Source organism: Hesperophylax consimilis, chromosome 15, assembly GCF_061612785.1.
Source record: "Hesperophylax consimilis isolate HC1 chromosome 15, BYU_Hcon_1.0, whole genome shotgun sequence".
Lineage (NCBI taxonomy): Eukaryota > Metazoa > Arthropoda > Insecta > Trichoptera > Limnephilidae > Hesperophylax > Hesperophylax consimilis.
In genome coordinates this window covers 9,548,336-9,573,146 of record NC_142850.1, presented here as the reverse complement: position 1 = coordinate 9,573,146, position 24,811 = coordinate 9,548,336, and the positions used below count along the sequence as shown (strand labels likewise).

The 24,811-nt window shown below is 32.9% G+C and overlaps 1 protein-coding gene across 4 annotated transcripts in view; it reads left to right on the top strand.

Moving 5' to 3' along the window:
* The first annotated feature begins 1,529 nt into the window (after positions 1–1,529).
* LOC149417284 (FHIP family protein AAEL005291-like) overlaps positions 1,530–24,811 on the top strand; it is a 47,325-nt gene continuing 24,043 nt past the window's right edge. For all 4 annotated transcript variants that reach the window (XM_089640188.1, XM_089640187.1, XM_089640186.1 and 1 more), the window contains exons 1-6: positions 1,530–1,920; positions 2,443–2,687; positions 11,522–11,676; positions 16,765–16,876; positions 17,700–17,863; positions 19,732–19,877. In XM_089640188.1, the coding sequence (XP_089496314.1) occupies positions 1,768–1,920; positions 2,443–2,687; positions 11,522–11,676; positions 16,765–16,876; positions 17,700–17,863; positions 19,732–19,877 (975 nt within the window). In that variant the 5' untranslated portion in view covers positions 1,530–1,767. The remainder of the gene's footprint in view (positions 1,921–2,442; positions 2,688–11,521; positions 11,677–16,764; positions 16,877–17,699; positions 17,864–19,731; positions 19,878–24,811) is intronic.

The following is a 24,811-nucleotide window of genomic DNA, read 5'->3' as shown; positions in this document are numbered from 1 at the left end:
AAATAGGGTTGTTGGTTATTACTTTAAGTAATACTAATTTGCAATAGAATTTCTGAATTTTTCCAAGGTATTTTTAATTTTCTACACATTTCTTAATTTTGAAGATGTTTTAAAAATATATACCATTTAAGAAACTATATAAAATTATCTTTTAATTTTATGTATTTAAAATATACTTTAATGTTTAAAAATTGCATTAGTTAAATTTCAAACAAGAATAAAATCTCTAGAAAAATAATTCCCGGAGGATAACCAAAAAATCAGATATTTTGGCGAAATAAATAATAAAACCTACTCGTATGTGACGTCAGTGTGACTTCGTTCGTTTTGGCGGGCTTTGAAAACTATAATATGAAATTTTTAACTATATGAACACAACATTTATTATTCAAAAATATATTGGTAAACCTCCTTGCTAATAGACGTGTTTTAAACTTTACACAACTGATAAACAATCATTCACCAAACATGAATGATTGTTTATCAGTTGTTTAGAACTTCAAATACGTTTATTAGTAATGGCCCATAAATTATAAAATGAACTTACACTTTAAAAATTACACCGAATCCATTAAATTGCACAACTAAAACTTCCTTCAAATTTGATGTATAATTTTTAATCAAAAATGGTCTGGACTCATGACCTAAACTTACCAATTTAAGTAAAATTCGAATACCATCACGATCATCCTGACAAACCGATTTCTTTCATATTTAATCAAAAAGGATCAAACTATTTGATTGAATAGTGGTGTTCACGAAGTGATTTATTTTATTGTAATTAAAATGACGCCACAAAGTGATTTTGCAATTATTAAATAAATAAATAAAGGTTTTGTAAATTCGGCATTCGGTGTTCAAATCACGCACAAAAAAGTTCAACCAGGCCTGGGTCATGCCTGGGTGTAGTTATATTTAAAAAACTCAGCATCCGGAAAATCTACACTAGCGACACGACTGAATATAAAATTACGCAATATCTTTGTCGGAGTGTACGAAGCTACAAAATATCTTTTGCCTTTCACCGATGGATGCCGCTAATAGTTTTAAATGAAGTTTTATTTAATTGTGTGCATTTTATACCAAATTAACCACTTCCAAAACAGGCCAAACACAATTTATCAATGTTTGTTTGTTACTTTCGCTTAATTTACTATTGATCTTTGTCTTCATCTCCTCAAGTTCTAAATACATAGCATTATTACGTAGATTAAAAACTACAGAGCATATTTAAATCCTGATGGAATAATGTTGTATCCTGAATATTCTTTGTCTAAAACGTAATCACTGTACAATATATAAAAAAATAATTCAATATTATCAAATTTAAATACACCAAGCGGTTTGTAAACACGGTCTGATTTTAACGAGTTTCGTTTAGAGACACAGTTTACAATAATTATTCATGTTCACTTTCGTGGCGACCCAGCTCTACGAAAAAAGATTTATTTGTCATATTGTCTATTGTTCGATGTTGTAAGAAAATAATATCTCTACTCTGTTGTCTATTGTCATTCATTTGTCATTTGTGATGGCTGCTAGGTTTCTGCGATTTACGATAACGTTATCGAAAAAGAAAACGTCCTCGTAATACTTACATGGAGTTTCGTTGTGTTTTCATTCGGCGGGGAAAACTGTGGTTGTGATATAATAATGTGCCAATGCTTTTGTACGACGATTTAGTGTTTTTGAAGTATATTGGATTCATGTTGGAACGTAGTGACTTTGACAGATGCTCGTTTATTTTGATCTCTGAATGATGCAGAAATGAGCTGGTTAAGGAACAGCCCTTTGCGGGCAAGTTTCTCGAGACAGCCAACGAGACCCTTGGAATCTGCGGCTAAATGTGACCCCGGCGCCTGCTATGAATCGTTTTGTAAACATTGGCAACAAGCCGAAGAAATCATCCTGAGAAGTCATGTACGTTACTTATATATTTATAGGGTTAATATATCGAATTTCAATACAAATATACTATTCACATGTCCGGTTAGTTGTATTACGTATTGAAGAAGTATTGTGCAATTGCAACATGTTTAATATTTTAGATAGTGACCCAGTGACTGGTTTTTTTTTCAGTCAGCTGTAGTTTGAAGAACATTTATTATTCAGGTTTTTCAATGTTATTTATATTTTTCGGGTCATTCAAATTTTTGCTATAATAATATGAACCATTTTCAATATTTTTGTATATTAATTGGCATAAAAATAAAGTATTTTTAATGGAATTAGGGTTGAATACCAAAAGTATGTATACAGTTTTTGCCACTTATTTTTGGCATTCTTTATTTAATATGCACTAATGTGAATTAGAATTATTCCAGAAAAAGTAGAGAATTGCGCTGTTTTTGTCAAGAAAGAAGTTTTAACCCATTGACTATTTCACATTCTTTTCATTATAATTTTACGGTTTTGTGAAAGCGTTAAATTTTTTCTCTGCAGGGCTCATCGGTACCGTCCCACGATGACGTCCTCGGAGTGGTCAGCCACTTGGAGCACCTGGTCACCCTGCTGCTGCTGGAAATCCGACACCACTCGTCCTCCTCCTCCTCGCTGGAGGGGCCTGGCGGGGGACCCCAGAGGGATGGGGCATCCCAGGACCTAGGCCGGGGGGGCGTCTGCCTAGAGCACCTACTCAGTGAGAACTTGCTCGAGAAGTTGTACGAGTGGGGGAACAGAACGGGAAGGTAAAGCATTAAATCAAAACATTACATTAACTCCGCACAGGAGATCCTGAAAAAAATAGACCTTTGTCATCTTTGATGATGCTGTGTGGTGGGTATTTTTGAGAAGAGGAAGTAGTGAATATGGGTCTTGAAGAGACAGAATATGTAGCTGTTAAATGTGAATTAAACTTTTTTATGTGATTAACGCATAATAGTCTTGACTGCTCTGAGCCAGAGAGACTATGGAATTGCCAATTTTGGGTACTCTGCAATGCTGAATAAAAGTGGGGATTGAAGGAAATGGGAAAGAAGTAGGTTAAGTAGTATGGGTATCGCAGCAAGAGTTACACAGTACTCACAAAGATACATCGCTTCCATATGGCATGTTTCAAACAAGTTTTACAACTTCCGAAAAGAAAATTTTTGTGAAATTGGAAAAGGTTAATTTTTGTTACAATCAAATTTATTTATTAGCTGTATCCCGCCACGCGTTGCTGCGGCTCAGTTCGTCTGTGGAGATAGAGAAACAAAAACGTGTGTTGCTTTTAAGTCGTACAGATGGCGCAGATTTTCAAAAAAGCATGTTTTTACCTGTTACACAGGTGACATCTGTATAATATTGATATATAAAAACAAATGCGTGTTTGAACGCAATGTTGTGTCAAAATTTCAAAGCAATCGGCGAATTAAGATTATGAACAAACGAACATTTACATTTTTATTTATACAGATAGATTTGCAAAAAACTGTCATTCCAATAACATTTCACAATATTTACAATTACGATTAATCTTATACCTACGAGTAAATTAATATTTTATAAACATTTATTAAATCAGTTGCGATGCATCATCGTGTTGAAAAATATACTTATTCTAATTTGAATTCATTGAGGTTTGACTGAAACATGTTTATCTCTGAAGGAAGTTGGTTTAAAAGTGTAGTCATTCTCCCCAGAGGCATGAGACTTGGTAGGTTGGGCCTACCTCTTGGAAAAATAAACCTTTATATACAAACTTTTGTATATAAAGGTATCATATAAACTTTTTTTTGCATCTTTTCTATATCATGTGAGTGTATGGCGTCTTCAGGTCCCCAAATTACCTAGCCACTCTCGAGAATGCTACTAACCAGAGTAAAATAAAACATTTTTATGATTACTGTATTAGAAAAAGATTTTGCATTTGCAGATAACAAAACCTAGCATTCGCAATGCAGTGTTGCATGCCAAATCAATAAGAGAACGAAAAGTCAGTCGCCTGTCAAAAGTTATTCCTAAATCCTTCGTTAAAGAAATATGTTTTAACAAGGTGTCAGACATTTTAAAGAGTACAGAGTATGCTTTGCCCTTGTAAATGACATAATTGTACACTTTCCGCTGTTACAGTAAAGTTTATTTCGATTACTTGACTCTACTATGCCGTCAATATCGAATTGTGAACAAATAGAGTCCTCTTTCGTCGTTATTCCGGTATACAGTTTAATATTGTCAGTACACATTTATTTATTTATTAACGGACATCGTCCAAATTACAAAATAATAACACGAATACAGTAAAATGAAAAATACAGGAGTAGACAAAGGTACATGAAAGCAAAGACATAAGGCAGATATAATATAAGAAAATAAAGTGACAAGTCGAATCAAGTCAAGACTACGCCGTGGGTCAGGACCACAGGACACTTATAATATTCCGTCACTTGTTTAGCGACCGGCAAAAATCATTCAGACTTATCCCAAAAAAGTTAAGGTTTTGACTTGAGTTGACCAGTCTACACATTCTGGACAGTGGTGAATAATATACAAAATTTGTCGAATGATGGTTGAGGAAGAGCAGTTCATTATTTCTGAGTCTGTGCGAGGGGATATTGAAGGGAATGAGTTGCAGTAGAGTAGGTGAATCAATAAATTTATTGAATTGATCCTTTCTACAACTCACTTGCTGAAACTTTATAAACTATTGTACATAATGTTTTCTCTTTACTTTTTATAATAACTATAAACAAAAAAAAACTTTTTCTACTAATTTATATTATACTTTAGGTACTTGAAATATAGTAATCGTTTTATATTACCCACACTCGGGCAGTGCCTTAGTGGGTTTTCATTTCTTGTGTATACTATTTGGTATTATATATTGTGTTATTATATACTATCTATTAATATGTATAATATGTGTAAAGAAATGAAAATAAATAAAGTAATAAAAAAAAAATAATAATAATAATAATACCATAATTTTGAAGAAGCAAATGAGGTAATTTCTTTCCCGACGGACTTCAAAGGAGAGAGGTTTAGAGTTAGTTCAATTTCATCATATGAGTATTTGCCTTTTTCTAATCCTAGCCTCCCAGCAATCCCTCTTAAGAACTGACATTGTTAAACTTTTAGAATAACTCAAAAAAAAATAGTATTCAAATAAATCAATGTATACACTTGTTGTCTTTGCTAAAAATAATAAGTAGGTATAAACAAGGCCAAAGTCTGTTTCTCAGTGACATTTTCATTCAAACTAACAAACTCATCACTTTCAAAATAAAAAAATACAAAAAACTCTGAAGAAAACCTTAACTTGAAAATTCATAGCCCGCATCACCTAAATGAGAATTGTAATTGTCCCTCATTAGAAAACGTTGACCATATAACGTATCTAGGTCTAAAAATAGATGGAAATTTAAAATGGAACAATCACATTAGCTATTTAGATAATAAAATTAAAAAACTAAGTTATTTTTTCAAAACTATCAGGAATGTGCTCATTAAAAAAGACTTAATCAAAATCTACATGGCTCTCTGCCAATCACTGTTAGAATACGGTATTATCGGATGGGGCAGTGCAAATAAAAATATACTAAATCCACTAATTAAAACTCAAAAAGCCATAGTGAAAATTATATTGAAAGTTCCTGTAAGAACTAGCACTGACGAAATGTTTACCAATCTTAACATCATGTCAATTAAACAACTATACTCATTTACATTCATAAGTACAAAACCCAAGAAATAACAACAAACACGTACAATAGAAACACTAGATCTCATGGTCAAAAACTTATCCAACAAATAACTACTAATACAACTTTTGGGCAAAAAAGCTTCTTATATCATAGTAAAACTCTACAATAAAATACCACTCTCACTCAAAAACCTCAACACTTTAACATTTAAATCTCAAATAAAAAGCTGGATACTTAACATAGGGAGATCTGAAATAGAAAATTTACTGAGATCAACTGAACTATGTATACCAAAAAACACTTACTTATTTTATAATAATTTAAAAAAAAAAAATTATACTACATGATATATGTTCATAATTAAATAGGGAATTCTCTTCACACCAAAAAATCACTTATTATAAATTATTCATATGTAGAAACACTTCAGACACAAGAATACATAGTTTTTATAATTTTCAAAAATCATTTATTAAAGTTATAATGACTTTAAAAACAGGCGCGAATGAAATATTTCAATGCAGCTAAAAACGCCCGGTGATTGATCAAGCGTTCAAGGGCGAACGATGACGTCACTGTTGACCGGCCCGAGTAGATCCTGCAAACCGATGGCGGCAGCGGCGGCAAAGGTGTGACGTAGCGGTCAAGATGGCGCATGACCGTTTTCAGAGCCGAAATAGCACGCAATTTTTAAAACAACTACAAAAAATTGAAAATGCATTTAAAATAAAAGAAAAAAAAGAGGCACATAATAAAATAATTATCTTTATTGAAATAAATTATTTACAAAATGCACGAGAATTCCCTATTCATATGTAACTTTGATGTAATATTAATTTTCTTATAATTAAATTATACATAATATGTAAATGAAATCCTCAGCACGGGAGATCCCAGTGAGGATATCATTATATCTATTTGTTACAAAAAAAAAGATAATAAAACACTTATTATTATTATTACTGTCAAAAGTGTATAAATATGTATGCACCAATACACATAAATGTATATGTGGGTACGTGTTGGATACCTCGACTCTAACTGTGCAACCTTTAGCTGGCTCTTCAGATCTGATCACCAAACATGGCTAAAACCATTTCAAACAATGTTTCGATTCTGAATGTAGATCTCTCACCAAGATAATTCTAAGAGTATTTTCCGCTCTGAATAGATTTAACAATTGGTTTTAATAACTTAGGTTTATAAAATAATTAATTATACAAATCATCAAATACTTGCCATCGGTCATTATTAAGGCGATGCCATACGTAGTAATGCAAAATCATGTGTTTTTGGTTTGAAAAATTGGTTCCCTAGAAATGTTTCAGATGCTTTAATTAAATACTGCGAGTAGAATACATCTTGACCTTTGAAATAATCGAGTATTTTTTAGATAAGTCTTTTTATAAGCCCAGAAAAAAATAATGTATTAGACCTATGAAAAATGCTTTAAAGTTCAAAATCTCCTACTTACGAACCCATTTTCGGTTATGATTTTATTGTATAATGTGGCAAATTAAGTTATTTATAAAATGATTGAAAAAAAATTAAATATTTATGCCTAAACATCCACAAAATAAAATAAAAGGCACTTTTTGGCCATGTTTTTTTCTTGCATAAATCAAAACAGGCGGATGGTGTTAAGCGGGAATTTAAACCTTATCGCCATCTACGTTAGGGTTATTATTGATAGCGGCTCAATTTAAAATATTACACGACGTAGTGCATCGCCTTTATCAAACAACATCTATCTTCTTCTTCCATATATAAATATAAATGTTCGCTTGTTCATAATCTTAAATCTCCGAAAGCTCTTCGCCGATTGCTTTGAAATTTTGACACAACGTTGCGTTCGAATATGTGTGTGTTTTTATATACCTATATTATGTAGATGTCACCTGTGACATGTAAAAACATGCTTTTTTTTTAAAAACAGTGCCATCTGTTGGACGTAAAAGCCACACGCACTATTGTTTCTCTATCTGCACAGACAGAATCAGCCAAAGCAACAAACTGGGGTACAGCTAGTTAATACATAAAGATAGCGTAAATTTACAGCAATGGTCTTGTTTGCCAAGAATTAATCATTTTCTTAGACAATCTTATTATGAATCTTATTAACTAAATGTTATGTTGGTACAATGTTGATGTAAAAAGTTTATAGCACTTAGTATGATTATTTTACCACACTTTTTTTGCCTCTAGTTATACAATAATTATTGGTAATATGACTTTTTTGCCTCTAGTTATACAATAATTATTGATAATATGACTTTTTTGCCTCTAGTTATACAATAATTATTGGTAATATGACTTTTTTGAACTTTTCAAATTTTCGAAACATTCAGTTCTCAATTTATATATTTTTTTAAATGAAAAAAAAACTCTGTTTCACTGTTTTTGTATATAAAAATGTAATCTCCTACCTGAAATGGAAACAAATTCTCTCTGTGCTATATACAAATTCTTTTCGGTAATAAAAATACCAATCGAGAATTGTTACGGTTGCGTAAAAAATTATCAAAACAAGTTAGCATTTCAATGAAAATTGTTAACCGTTATCAGTGGCAACTGTTTGGCTAGGTACTTATTTTTATCAATACTTAATTATAGGTCCTGTTCATTCACGCTATTTACCTTGCCATTGTTTTCTTTCAAGTACGTATTAACTTACCACTGCGTACCTAATTCTAATGTCTCGCTAGAAATTACGCCGAGAAAATTTCATTTTTTAAACACTTCATTTAATGGCAACTCTGAATCAAACAACTGAACTTAAATTTCCTTTACACACAAAGAAAACTTTATTAATTTCTATTTGTTATTTGATAGGAGTTAATCTCTCAATCTTTTATTCTAAAGGTGCAGTTTATATTCTCTACTGTATAAATTAAGTCAATTAATTATTAATAAATTAAGCAAGCATTAAATATTGCGAATGTGTGATGACAGAACCTATATTGTTAACCACAAAAATTGAATTAATTGTTGTGCAAACTATCCTGAATTTATTGATGTAGTTAAAATTATATTATTTTTTATAAATTTTATTCTATAAATTAAAACAAATTAACTTAATTTTTAAAATTAAAAAAAACAATACAAAAGAATTCAATGCGTACTACAATTTACGTAAAATTTTGTCAAGAAGCTTAAATTATTGCAGCTCAGAGGAAAGGCCTTCTAAGGTAGCCGTCGTATGATGGAATGGGTTAAAGAAAAGCATTAACAGATGCTGACCCAAGATAGAATCTTGAGGGACTCCAGAGATAACCCAAAATTCGACAAAACTTGAACCTTTATAGAAAACGAAATGTTTACAATTTGCAAAGTAGGAAGTTAAAAAAAAACATTAACGATATGTAACACATCGAGAAGAGAATAGATTTGGCCAGGCAATATTGTTATAAATCAGTAGCCGAGCTACCTCACCGGCAAGATAGGTCAATATATCGACAAGAATAGGCATACATGACAATCTTGCGCAATCTTGACCGACAATACAGAAATCTTGATGCCAAGAAATTTCTGTAAAAACTTGCTCATTTGCCAGCATTTTTAACGAATGCTCATCTTAATCTCTATCCTCTCTATCTTTTTTAATAGCGATATCTGCATAGAAGTCTACAGAGAACCTGCTTTAGCTGAAATGAATATTTCCTTGAATTAATTATTGCTTATCAATGGTTTGTATTATTGACTGGTGATAAATATTATTTGTTTTCCATGAGGATAGAAGTGTATTTTAATTACAAACGGCATATTAATAATACTTTATCCGGTCTCATCACCTACTATGTACTGGCTGTTAAATAATTTATGCCAAATAAGGTGAGAATGCTGTTATCTGGATGTTGTGATGATTCATTCTGCTTTTCTAGCGCATTCTACTCAAAGTTATTTACTTACGAAGTTCGTATAGTTAATGAATGATTTTGAATGAGAGTAGGAACATCCATCTGGTTAAATTCCTCAAATTTCTCAGCAATTTTCTGTTAACATAATAAAAAATCTCAAAAATATATTTCATTTCAAAATAGGCAAAATAATAAGTTTATAATAAAACTGATTTTTTTTTTAATCAATTTATACCTTTGGACTTTTTGTCTTAATAACTATCTAAAATAAAATAATTTGTTCAAGCTGCTGTTTTTATCTTGAACTCTTTATGCTTAGCATTATAGATATATTATTCCCAATGATATATTATTATAGATATATTATTCCCAATTCCCAATAAAAATAGTAATTGTTTACCTATTTTTATTTAGTTATTTTATCATTTCTTATAATTTATTATTCATACTATCCATGTTGTAATTGTTAGTATGGTTACCCTTTGCTTGTGTCTGATAAGCCAGCACAGGTACCCTGTACTGTAGTTAACAGAAGACTATTATTGTTGCCAAATTACTATAAACTTACTGCTCAATGCTTCTTTTGTTGACATTTTTGTTTTATTTTTCGTACATTTCTTACTAAAATTTTGTTTATTTTTCTCTACCGGTCTCGAAACAACCGTGTCATTAACTTTTCTTTTTTGGGTTTACATTTAATGTTATTATTATATTAAATTTACAATTATGTATTTTTTTAAATGATGTAATTGTAAAGCTGCACATCTTGATACAGGAATGCCCTAGTGAGATGTGCAGAGTATGTTTTTTTATGTTAAAAACTGTTTTTTGAATAAATAAATAAATAAATGAGTTAGAAAAAACTCACTCCGGGAAGGACAGCATTACAAACTTAGAAGAAAATCTTATTATCTTATCATCCATTTTCAGATATTTTAGATTATTTAATGGATGAACCTTTCCCCCGCTTTTTTTTTTTTTTTTAACATTAACCCATTGGCCTCAAACGACGCCGTCCTGGCGTGTGTACGTCGATGTGTCTTAAAATCAAACGACTGAGGGTCTGATGTCTGTCGGCTTAAAAACGAAAAAGGGATACATTATTTACATCTGTGTTTAAAATTTTAAATGCCAATCGCTCTGTAGATAATTAAGCATTTATTTCGTAGTAATTGGCAGGACTCCGTTTGTACAATTTATTTCCTGATATTTACAATTGAAATTTTGTTATATTTCAGCTTCATTGAATTTTTTCAAAATGGCGTGTGGTTCGGGAATTGACAAGCTTGTTCGTAAAACGCATGGTGGGCGGCTAACAAGAGCCCAAATGGCAAAAATGTATATTATGGTAATAAGTATGATTAATATACAACTTTTCTTAGTCCAATTATAAAAAAATGAAGAAAAAAAAATTGGTTTTTGAAAAGAAACATTTTCATATCCTCGTTTAATCATATTATTTTTTATTTTAAACAATGCATATATTTTTTACATACCTTGATTCAATCACAAGTAAATTAAAAAAGATTGTTTCGTTTGCATGTTTAGTTTAAAAGTTATGTAAGATTTAGTACACCACCGCACTTAAAACTTTTGGTACAAAATTAATTCGGATGCAAAGGACAATTTTTTAGCCAAACAATTCGGAGGCCAATGGGTTAACCCCACACTGGAGGCCCTGGAGAAAATAATTTCCCTCGGGACATATATCACCTTTTGAGATGCTGTGTGGAGGGTCTTTTTTAAGGAAAGGAAAGAGAGGAAGTTCTGGGAAGGTAAAAGGCATGAGGGTTGGGTAGGAATCTATCGATCAGTGTATCCAGGATTGGCGACATATGAATATATCACTCTCACTGTGGCGCAAGACACCAGTTGGAGATGTCAAAAAGTCTCCCTAAACCAGCCTCTCCCGATCTGGCACGCCACGTATCTGGTGGGCAACCGCATCCTGAACACACCACACCCGATGAAGCCGGTCATCCATGTCGAATCACATTATGTTTCGATATGTTTTTAAACGGAGTATGTTTTGATTCACAGATATCTAAATGCAGTCCGCCTAGAGCAGATGAAACTGTACTCTCTTCTGGTGACTCACGCTGGTCAACAACTGCTTTGTGCCGAGCCATTTCTACGGCCTCTACTAAAACTTCTCAGCAGTTTCAGAACAGAATTGCCAACCGGCGATGTTGAAGGTACCAACTTTATTTATTTTATACCTTTGCAAATTTTTTTTCATGTCAGTTGAAAGTTCTCAATTCTAATTGCTTGACATGTTTCGCAACCCTAATATTGTTGATGGAAAATGTTTTCAATTTCATTATTAAGGCGATGCCATACGTAGTAATGCAAAATCATGTGTTTTTGGTTTGAAAATTTGGTCGCCTAGAAATTTTTCAGATGCTTTAATTAAATACTGCGAGTAAAATACATCTTGACCTTTGAAATAATCGAGTATTTTTTTATAAGCCCAGAAAAAAATAATGTAAAGGCCTATGAAAACTGCTTTAAAGTTCAAAATCTCTTACTTACGAACCCATTTTCGGTTATGATTTTATTGTATAATGTGGCAAATTAAGTTATTTATCAAATGATCGAGAAAAAATTAAATATTTATGCCTGAACATCCACAAAATAAAATAAAACGCACTTTTTGGCCATGTTTTTTTCTTGCATAAATCAAAACAGGCGGATGGTGTTAAACGGGAATTTAAACCTTATCGCCATCTACGTAAGGGTTGTTATTGATAGCGGCTCAATTTAAAATATTACACGACGTAGTGCATCGCCTTAAATTTATTTGTTCTAGTTGAGTTTTTGATTATATTGAGCATTTTAACTTTATAATTATTTATTCTTGTGTAAATAATTTCGTTGTTTTGAACCATTAGTTTGAATCAAATTTCAATAATAGCCTGCAATTGTGAATGTTAACCAATTTTACTTCTACAAAACTACATATCTTCAAATGAAAATTTATACAATCACAACTGAAAAAAGGTTTATCAATAAATAAAAAATATATCATCTGATAAAAATTTATTTCGGTATTGTATTTCAAACTTATCTTGGTTGATGGGAAGATTTACGATCATTCTGATAACGGAGTTATGAGTTTTTGTTTACTATTTTTTCTAAATGGAATGTCCTCTATTTTTAAGTACATCTATTTGAACTTCGATTTTGTTTTCTTGATTGAATGAATAAATGAATTTATAAAAATTGAATGATTGAATAAAATGAAATCTTGGAAGTGAAAATTAAACCAGTTCCCGACATCCGATCGAGCTGAAACTCGCCAGATTGACTTGTTGTCGTTGATAATGTATTCTATCAACTTTTGGTGGCACTCATTAGGATTTGGCTTAGGTGTTAGCGAGGAAAATTCAAGCCTCAGTCAAACCAAAAAAAATTATGTATCTACATATACTGGGGTAAAATGCGCTAACTTCAAGGGTGATTCTACATGATTTTAGAAGCAAAATTCATAAGTAACTTTTTTTGAAATACCAAAGATTTATGGTAGTTTTTAGGTTAAGAAGCTGAATTTTTTGTACAGGAAATCATATTGAATCACCTCCTGAAGTTAGCGCACTTTACCCCCTTACACATATATGTGTGTATAGTGAAACTTGCCTAAGAAGTTTTGTTTTGCAGGCCATTGAAATTCCATACAAAAAATGCAAAAAACATAATTTTTTCCCTCATATGAAGTTTTAGCTAAAACTGCTTCCCACCTAAGAAGTTTTAAAAGTTCAGCGGTGAATCCATCACAAACAATAATTAGTGGCAAAATATAACTAAAAATGTATCTTTTTTCCTAAAGTCATAAAATTTATCACTGTCTGCATCCTTTTTAAGAAGTTTTAGAAGTTTGGCGGTGAAACTATCATAAACCGAAACTAGTATCACAACATAAGTATCTGAAATTAACCTTTTAAGAGTCATAAAATGCACAACTGTTGAAGCAGATTACGCAAGTTACACAGCGGCATCTCAACATTTTTGTGTTAGCCATGATTGAAAAAATATGAAATTATAAATATATCAATAAGTGTGTTGTTGTAGCCGGAAATATAAAATATTTTTAATTCATTTTATCTATGAAATTTAAAAATACATAACACTATAAACTTTGTGTGCAATACTATAAAAAAATTGCACAAATTTGCATCCCTAGAAGACAGCACTGCCAAAAAATTTATTTATAAACTTATTTCTTAATAGTCTTAAAAATATTAATTTCTACATAAATCTGAAAACATGCCCTACACGAAAAACAACAATCAAAAGGTATTTTCAAATCATTTTTTTGTGTTACTTTGAAACTCAAATGTTTTCATTTTTGCAATGCCGTTTTACGTAAATAATTTTGACATTCATAGATAAATTATTTCGTAAGCTGTCATATAGGCTACATTCATGAAATAAACCTTTAAACCTGCAGTGACATTAGTGCAAGTGTTTCTGATTTTGTTCTCTATTCAAAGCATAAAGGTTAAAAACCATGCACTTTTTCAGAATCATACGAAACTTTCTCGGCTTACATCACCTGAAAATGATTTATTTTGCAGTCTGCAAATCTATTATTGAGTATGGTATCATAGCATGGGGAGGCGGCACTTCATCTGCACTAGACCCAATCATAAAGGCTCAGAAAACAATTTTAAAAATAATTCTAAGGCTACCTATAATAAGGAAGTTGAGTGAAAAATATTTTGACTTATAAAAAATATGTTCATGTAGATCAAAAAATATCGATTCTAAATATATAAATATATTTCTATATTATTATTCTTAGAATTAGTTAAACGTTCTTGAAAAAGCATTCAATAGCAATAGACTGTATACGCTCCACGATTGGTTGAAAGAATTCTGACGTCACATGTGTCGTGACTTGTACGTACAACGGATCACCTATGGTGCATCTCTTTCTATTACATGAGAGATGGTCGGTTTAGATGAGAGAGGTGTATAGGCCAAAGGTTTATTTGGGTTTGTCAAATATATGTACGTATTTGTTGTTATTATTATATGAAATGGATTTCTAAAGATACATATTCGTATAGTGCTTTATAATAATATGTTGTTTATTGCATAACTCAGAAGTTTTTATTATTATACATGTCACATAGCATGTGATACACTTCAGGCCGCCGGCCGCCCAGAAAAGTCTCACAGTGAACTGGGCTGTAAACCGTTATTTTACTTTTGGTCTTTACTTTTCTGCGCGGTGGTCCTGAATTCGCGCGGGGAACGTCAACAAGTAGCGACGGTAATACCGTACAAGTACCGTACCGGGCGGGAAGAGCAAATATTCTAACTTAAAATATTAATTTAACTATGAAATCTTAACCAATTTTCTTTTTTTTTAATAACATCAATTCTAATAGACGGTTAACATTGGTAAAAAAATTACTGGAATTCCTTGTTGAAGAATTAAAAAATTTTCCATACAAAATGCTTAAGCGACGTGATTTTCACAGTTCGAATGACGTCACACCACACCCCGCCTCTTACCGCTCGGATTCCGCTCGTTTTGGCGGGCTTAATAAAATTTAAACTTTGAGAATTAATTTAATTATGAAAACAAACTTTAAAAAAAAAAAAAATACCAGTATTTAAGTTTGAATGCGAACATTGATAAAAAAAATGGACTCAACTTCCTTATTACAGACTCGAATCTACTTTTAATATTATGAATGTTTTTGATATTCGGTAGCTATATTCAAAAACTAACCTAACTCATCTATACTCAAATATACATAATTACTATGAAAAAAGTTCAAATACACAATGTACTCGAAGCAACAACAAAAACTTACTACAAATACCGATAACACATACTACGTTTGGTCAACGAAACTTTAAATACTTTGCGACAAGACTCACAAAAAAAATTTCAAAGATAATGTAAAAAGTTGGATCAAAAATAAGAATAGGGCCTTCACCGGTGCATTCACCCAAATTCGCAGTTATTGAAGTCACCACATTATTGAGCGAATACATCTTAATACAAGTATAGGTATGTTCAAAGGTATTAGGAACTAACACGAAAAATTCTGCCTCAACACAGGCTAGCCTATTGGGGTGGTATTGGAGAAATCTCAACCCACTGCACTTTTATTTTCTTTTTACCTTCATCATATTATGTTATACATATTAAAAGTTACAAATCAATGTACACCATAATATGTATTTATAGTTGTAATCTGTAAACTTTCCTAAAAATATTATTATTATTATTGGAACAAATTCCAGCGTGGATGTGTGGATTCCACATTTGTGCGTAAGATCTGAGCACGGTCTAAAAAATTGGCATGCACGTGTTCTCTATAAACAGTACACTGGTTAAATACAAGGACCATACATACATTCATAGAAATATTAATGTAACAATATTATTCTCTCTATATATAATCTATGTGTTATTTTTATTATTTTGAGAAATTACTAACCTTTCCTCATCTGTGGTGTGTATTTACTACACATTGCTTCTAATAACTTTAATAACTCCATAAATATAATAAATTCTTGGTTCAGATTTTAGGTAATCCTCCGTTATACATTTATGCACTGAATTAAAAAATAATATTTTACATAGTTTTCAAATTCAATTAAAAATCAGAGATTTTTGTTAAAAATCAGGAACAAATACACCAATACAATCATCCGTGTGACACTGCTACGCGAAGAGTGTGCGAAAAGAAATGACACGCTATTGATGTCCCGCTTTAGTTCACTATGCGGGAACATGAGAAATCCACACGTCCGCAGTTGTATTTTGATTTAGACCATCGATACCTACGACCGCATAGCTGTGTGTGTGTGTCCAGCGCCTGTTGTGCCAGCCGGCCGTCAGTCGGTCGCGGGCCGTCGTTAGATATGGACTCCTCACACATTTTTTTAGCATCTGCCGATGGTTTTTTCATGTTTTTAGCAATTAAATTACAATTGTTACCACTTTTGATGTAAAATACAATAAACATAAGCGATTAGCCATGAATATTCATATTTTTCCCATATTAAATTGCTTATTTTGAGATGTGTATTGACTACACAGCACCGAAACACGTGGATTTTTTTAGTACAGTAAGGGAAAGGTTAACCTCAACACAGGCTTGTCCTACTGAGGTTAAAAATTCTAACGTATGAAAGATACAATGTAAAGAAACAATAAACAATACATTTGTTTTAGGAATATATTGTGTTATGGTTGTGAATGTGTTATCTAATGATAACAAGATATCTGGTTTTATAAAATTATTTGTTTATGTTTTCAGGCCGCCTCGTGTGTCTTTTGGAGCAACTCTGTGTGGTTCTTATGCAGAATTCCAACTTTGTGGACCTCTTCTTCTATCCCACATCGCACAATCAGGACAAGCAAAACTCCAGGTCTTTCAATAATTCATTACTGTTACTAGACTTAGTGCATATCCTAGACCAGGATTGTCCCCGTTTATGTCACACTTCCGCTCGCTAGGATGGTATTTTAGCCATCCATGTTTTTTTATCATCTTCATGAGCTTAACATGCATGTTTTAAACATAGTCATAAAAATTGGGTTCTGCTCCTCCACCCTCTCTTTTCTTCCTACCCAAATCGGCCAAATTTCTTTATCAGTCATATAAAGATGTTGATCCATTAATAAAAATAAACGACCCATCATTAGCTTTCACTACAAAATATTGTAATTTAAAAATAAACATATAACTTGTCATTACAACGAAGGAGAGATAGAATAACTGTTAAGAAATGTGGAGAAATGGTCTTACACACAATCGAGAGTATTGTGAAATTGATACAATAATAGTTAAAAAATATGGTAATATTTACTTGCATTTCAAATCAAGTTGGAAAAAAAATTCTAATTCTTCGCTCACTAAGATGACAAATTGTCCATCGTACTTACCCCATTGAGTTTGTGGCTGTATTAAGCTGGCGGGGGGACTGGGTCGACCAAACTCGGTCACGATCTAGCGGAGAGGAGTGTAACTAGAGAATGCTGCCCCTCCAACTGCTTCCTCGGTACTCTGAAGAAGAATATGTGCGAAAATTCAAAATGACATTCAATCTGCCGTCCTAGCGAGCGGATGAAGGTTAAAGATACCTCCTGGTCAGTTTGTTATATTTTTTTTACCTTCATTTTTTAATGCGTATGGTTTGACGATTGTAATGTGTCATTTTTTTAAGCTAGTATGTTAATGTTCCAATTCAGTTTTGTTCCTGTGGCTCTGCTCCTAGCTTTTGTCCACCGCGAGGGTTCAGTGGGTCAGCAAGCCAGGGCGGCCTTGCTGCTCTGTGCCGCCATTTCAGCCAGGAACCAATATGTGGCCGAGTTCATAGCTCACCGCTCAAATGTCTGCCCTGTTCTAGCTACTGGTAATATATATATTTTTTTTAAATCTGTTATTTCTCGGTAGATCGCTGCATGCTTAAAGATTTTTTACTATACCAAAATGGGACTAATCCAAACAATGAAGTTAACTGAGCTATCATAATGTGTTGACCCCTCACATTAATTTGTTCGCTTTTGGAAACAGCTCTTGTGGTCTCATGGAAATCATTCAGTCTCACTTACTGTCATGGGTAGAAATATTATCTAAACGGTGTTCGAAAGAGAAAACACCACGCTTTATATTCAAATCTAGAAATTAACCTCAGAAGAATCAAAAGGTTCCGACAGCAGTTTGAGAAAAATGTATGAAACTTTTTGAATTTTTTATGAATTATTATTATTAGAAACATAATAAAAGTGAGATCACAATAATCATGTATTGTTTCATAGTGCTTTGACACAAACAAAGTATTGAATTCTGTAAGTCTAAACACTTTAGGATAATGTTTATAATTCGTTTGTCTAATAAAATGTGTTTTTTCGTATCTGTAATTGGTGAATAAACTTTGTAATTTAGTTCATTTATTATGTTCAAAATTTTAATATTTAAAAAATTATATGTTTGTATGTTTTAAAATTATATGTTTTTATAATAAAAGCGTATTTTATCACCTTTCAAAGACAGTTTTTGGTTTTCGGATACATTGAGAATTATTCCATTTATGTAGGTATTTTGATTTTATTAAAAAGTGGAAATTTTCAAAATTGTTAATACTAAGTTTGATGATCACATGTTGTTTAGTTGTGTACATTTACTATACAGCGCCGTTCATATATAATTGCACCGCAGGAAAACAATTAAATGACTATCTCTCGCGGTATTTTTCTGTAATAATTACACTTTACTTATCAAATCATTTCCACGACTTAAAAGTAATTACAAACATTTTCTGATTGCACAGTTTACCCGCCATTTTCCCGTCGTAAACTGAGTTTTTCTGTAAATAATCTATCAAATGTATTGCCTTTGCTTTTATTTGGTTCCTTTCTCTAATTGCACAGTTTCTTTACCTTTTACTACTAATAAACTGTATTTTCCCTTCAGTAATCTGTCAAAGCTAAATCATTTGCTTTTGTTACCTACTTAGAAAGTTTCTTTCTTCTGAAAACTTTTAAAGACTAGCTCAGACCTGTGAAAAATCACGGGATGTTAGAATTCCAATTTTAATTCCAAAGACTATTAAAATATTTTGCTAAAGGTAGGTTACCTACTTTATCGCTTGTCTGAATTATTTTTCACCACAATCAGTTCCAATTTTGAAATTGACACTATTCAAGACAAATTATAGTTCATTGGACATTAAGGCGAAGCTTAATGCCAAATCACTATTTTGATTAATCTTTATAACGAATTGGTGTACATTATGAATACCAAAAAATATGCTTTAGATAAATTGAAGGTTTTCCTATCGCTTCGCTTGATTAGAATACAAATAAAATATAAATTACTCAATAAAAAATATTAATGAACTCGTAAAGAAAACAGCTTTAAAAAAATACTGTATTACAGCTAAAATTATCTGTGACAGTTTCACTTGACTAACTTTTTTGCTTTCTTATAAAATTATTTACAAAATAAATAAAAACCAGTTTTTTTGCTTGAAATCGAACGTTACTAGACTCCGTTTGTCAAGCGATTTTGCCTATTACCTACGATATAAGGTATACCAAGAATAAACACATTTTTGGCTTGTAGCTTCCTCTTAATAATTTCACGCTGAAATAACGCTCATCACAGAAAACCGAAAGTAGTATGTTTCATGTAAATTCTAACACAATGTGAATGATCGCACTATTTTAAATGATTTTTCTCCCTTTTTTCTGTCATTTTTTTTTTTTTTTTAACTTGCAGGTCTCAGTGGTCTTTATTGCTCCCTCCCGAGGTTTGTGGATGTCACCCAGCCCGACTGGCACCGACTCACACCTGATGATGTGAATGACATAGATAAACTAGGAATTTTCATGAATTCCTTGGAATTCTGCAATGCAGTAGCACAAGTAAGCCCTATAAATTCTCTTTGCTGTGATTTTCACTATCTTGAATTTGTAAGTAATCATAGAAGATGATTATTAAATACAGTAGTAGGCCTCTGATTCTCTATCTTTGAATCCGTATCGCTGTGATCTTTAACCGCATACTTTGACAGTTCTCACATATTGGAAAGTGCAGTTAATATTCACATTTTTTATGTGTATTAAAATATTGATCTATGTCCTAGAGCCACTTTGATTTCGATAGCTGTCTTAGACCCTTCTTCCACAGGGATACGCAAGTATCCTATACCAGGGTGGCCACAGACCTGGAAAACCGGGAAAACCGGGAATTATCAGGGAATTTTACCGAACCGGGAATTATCAGGGAAATGTCAGGGAATTTTAAAATATTCTTAAAATATCAGGGAATTCCAACAATAAAACGAAATTCGTTATTTACGATTTGTGAAGTCCCAAAGTTGTGTTTTATTACTTTTACTTGCGGCCTGTGTAACAAAAGATATGCCTACAAAGACAAACTAAATAAGTAGGTATTTTTTTATTATTATTTTCGTAAATAGCCCTTGCAACACAATCATGTCGTAAACCACCCGCCTTGATTTTTACCCTATACTATGTACTTGCGAAATCTGTAAAGAAAAAGCTAGCAAAGTTACAACAAAGTGTCAAAAGGGTCGGACACCCAGTACGGTCGTAATAAAATTTAAAGATCATCATTATCAACATTTTTACAAAGTATCAATACAGTAGAACCTTGTTAATTCGAAATCCACGGGACATCAAAAATCAAATTTCGAATTAAGGAATTCCCACGTAATTCGAATTTTTATGAAAAAAAAAAAAAATACGCCGAAAATCGATTTTCTCGGCCGCCTCTTCAAATCCGGGTGGTATTTTAGTTGTAAATTCGTATTAATACCAATTATTTCTTTATTTTCGCGGCCGATTACCGTAGCGGCGGGCCCTTTAAATTCAGATATTCGCAATAAATTCGTAAAAATGCTATATATTTACGCGTAAATCGAGATTTCGCTGCCGATTTCGGTCGCGGCCTACCCTTTAAATTGAGATATTCGTAAAAATACGATATATTTCCGCGTAAATCGAGATTTTGCGGTAATTTTCCGTCGCAGCCGGCACATTATTTCAAATATCTGAATTTAAATTCGTAAAAATACGATATATTTCCGCGTAAATCGAGATTTCGCGGTAATTTTCCGTCGCAGCCGGCACATTATTTCAAATATCTGAATTTAAATTCGTAAAAATACGATATATTTCCGCGTTAACTCCTTGAGGTACGAACTTTTTTTTCTTATTTTTTACCTTTTTTTTTTTTTAATCAATTGATGTAACTTATAATAACGAGGAAAAAATATTTTAAAAAAAATTGGACTGAAGGCTTTTCAGGAATGAGGTGGTCAAAATTTTATACCACAGTACACATGGGAAAAAAATATTAGGTTCAAATCAAAAGTTTATTAGAAATAAAAAAAGGCCATTTTATATGACTAATTGTGGAAATTTTCAAAACAGTTTTTATCTTTTTTTACACAAAGGGGTACTTTGCAAACACAACATATCCAGTTGGAACGTATGGGCCTGTCTTTTGTACTACAATTCGCAGAACGACGTGAAGTAGTATGTTCTGGCCGATGGGCGCTATTTTTCAGACGTATTTCAGGGTCCACGTAAGGCTTATGTCTCTTAATTTCCACCACCTCCGATGTGGACCCACGCTTTTTGGTGCATTTCAGCTCCTCTTCAGCCAAAAGTCCTCTGTAAACTTGCCTCCTGAAATCTTTGAGCCTCAATGGATTGTCTTTGTCAGCCTTACCCAACTTGCAGAGCTCTGTGTAAACAATGTAAGAATTTACAATTGTTGCATCTAAAAAGTGGAAAAATAAACGGTGCCACCATTTTTTAGACTTTCTGTTTATCGAGTAAACCGCCTTTTTTTGATCAAACTTGTCCACATAATTCATGCAGTTGTTATAATTATTTAGAGCCAACGGACATGGTACCCTTGTGATCTCACCAGTTTTCTCTTTACGGTTGACATGCATGGCATCCTTTGGGTTGTGAAAGTTTGAAAGGAGGTGTACAGCTCTTCTATCTCTCCATTTTATCATGGAAATTCCTGTATCACTCACGTACCAGTCATATTCACCTCTTTTTAGGTTTTTATCATCCTTCATCTTAGGCAAATATTTTCTGGTTGATTGGACAGTTCCACATGAGCGAATATTCATATCTTTCATCTGTTTTTGTAGGGGGTAGCAATTAAAATAATTATCAAAGTAAACTGTGTAGTTACGACCTTGAATAGATTTGTAACATTTAATCTTACCTGTACTGGATACTTATCAAAAGGAACAGATTGACAAAAATTTAAGACAACTCTTGGCCCTAAGTTAGACTCAGCGTAGTCACCAATTTTTCCTGTGTATATTTCAAATTTTAAGTTGTATCCATTTTCTGCACACATCATCCAGATTTTATAGCCTATTTTAATGGGTTTTTTGGGAATGTATTGCTTCAATGTGCTGCGGCCTTTGAATTTGACCATGCTCTCGTCAATTGCCAAAGTAGGTGATGGCTTGTAATTTCGATCAAAGGTGTCTGACAAGCAGTTCAACAAAGGCCTTATTTTATATAATTTATCGAAATTAAGTTGACCTCTAGCAGGCATCAATGAATTGTCGTTGAGATGAAGGTTTGACAACAGCCAGCCAAACCTATGGACTGTCATAAATCTTGAAATATAGGGGTCGTGTAAATCAGGGGACGATGACCAATAGTCTCTATAACTGGGGGATTTTTTAATTCCCATTACTAAATTTAGTGCAATGAATTTTTTAATTTCCTGAACGGTTGTGGGTTGGTGATTTTTCCCGACTTGTTGTGCGTATAGATTGGTCTGGAAGCAGATATTTTCAATCAAACTAGGAGTCCAAAATTTCAGAAAAATTTCCAAAGTTGTGGGATTTTCCATCGTAAGAAAGTCATTATGTAGTCCTGTTTCTTCACGGAATTCACCAGGGAGGGCGGTATTGAACGTACGGCTCCATTTAGGCACGACTATAATCGCAGGTATGATAGGTGTAGATGCAGTTGTGCCTGGAACAGCAGCGGTGGATGACAAAACGGACATTGAGATATTAGGACTATACTGGGCAGATGGAGAAGACGATACTGGTCGGTTACGCGTACGCGAAAGATGAACATCAAAAGTAGATGGTGATTGTGAACCAGAAGGGCTGGATGTGCCTGCTATAGGGTGCTTGAGTGTGGTAGATGAAGAAGACGCCGGGATTTGATTCCTCACACAAGATAGAGGCAGTTCATCATCATCATCGTCCGAAGAGGCGCTAACTGTGACATTTGCTAGATGCTCCTCCTGTAGATCCTCTTCCTCATTGTCTGAGCACCCATAACAACTGTCATCATCAGAAGGTATCTCTTCTAAAAGTATTCCTGCGATTTCTTCTTGGCGAAGACCTTTCTTCGGCATGGTGTATCTGTAAAATTATAAAATCAGAATAACCATGTTGTAAGACTAAAAAAATTACCTCAAGTACGGTGGTCGAAAAGCAAAACCACCAAAAAATTTCGATTTTACAAAAAAATACTATATTTATAGACATTTCTTATTGATAATTCAACAAATGAAATACAAGGGCACTAGAATTCATAAGAAATGGACAAAAATTCGAAATACATACCGTTATATTTCACTTTAAAGTCGGAGATCACAAAAAACCACAATTCGCTGGCAATTGTCAAACACATAACCAAACCGTGCAAAGCCACCTATTATCGCTATTGGGAACTAAATAGTAGAGAATCTATGTCTCACATGGCATTTAAAAAACTTGTCAATAGATGGCCGTTTTAGCATAATTATTTATTTTCAAGGTGGCCGAATTTTGAAACCACAGTACTTCAAAGAGTTAAACGAGAATTCGCGGCCGTATTCCGTCGCGGCCAGCTCTTAAAATTCAGATTCGAAAAAAATTCGCAAAAATACGATATATTTCCGTGTAAATCGAGAATGCGCGGCCGATTTCCGTCGCGGCCGACCCTTTAAATTAAGATATTTCATGTAAATTCGTAAAAATATGAAATATTTCCGCGTAAATCGAATTTTATCGGCAGTTTTTCGTCGCGGCCGGCCTTTTAAGTTCAGATATTTGAAGTAAATTCGTAAAAATATGTCATATTTCGGCGTGAATCGAAATTTTTCGGCCGATTTCCGTCACGCCGTATATTTTAACTCGGATATTCGAAGTAAAGTTAGTAAAAATACGATATATTTCCGCGTAAATTGAAATTTCGCGTCCGATTTCCGTCGCGGCGGGCCCTTAAAATTTCAGATATTCGAAATAAATTCGTAAAAATACGATATATTTCCGCGTTAAACGAGAATTCGCGGCCGTATTCCGTCGCGGCCAGCTCTTAAAATTCAGATTCGAAAAAAATTCGCAAAAATACGATATATTTCCGTGTAAATCGAGAATGCGCGGCCGATTTCCGTCGCGGCCGACCCTTTAAATTAAGATATTTAATGTAAATTCGTAAAAATATGAAATATTTCCGCGTAAATCGAATTTTATCGGCAGTTTTTCGTCGCGGCCGGCCTTTTAAGTTCAGATATTTGAAGTAAATTCGTAAAAATATGTCATATTTCGGCGTGAATCGAAATTTTTCGGCCGATTTCCGTCGCGGCGGGCCCTTCAAATTTCAGATATTCGAAATAAATTCGTAAAAATACGATATATTTACGCGTAAATCGAGATTTCGCGGCCGATTCCGTCGCAGCGGGCCATTTAAATTCAAATATTCGAAATAAATTCGTAAATATACGATACATTTACGCGTAAATCGAAATTTCGCGGCCGAGTTTCGTCGCGGCCGACCCTTTAAATACTATATTT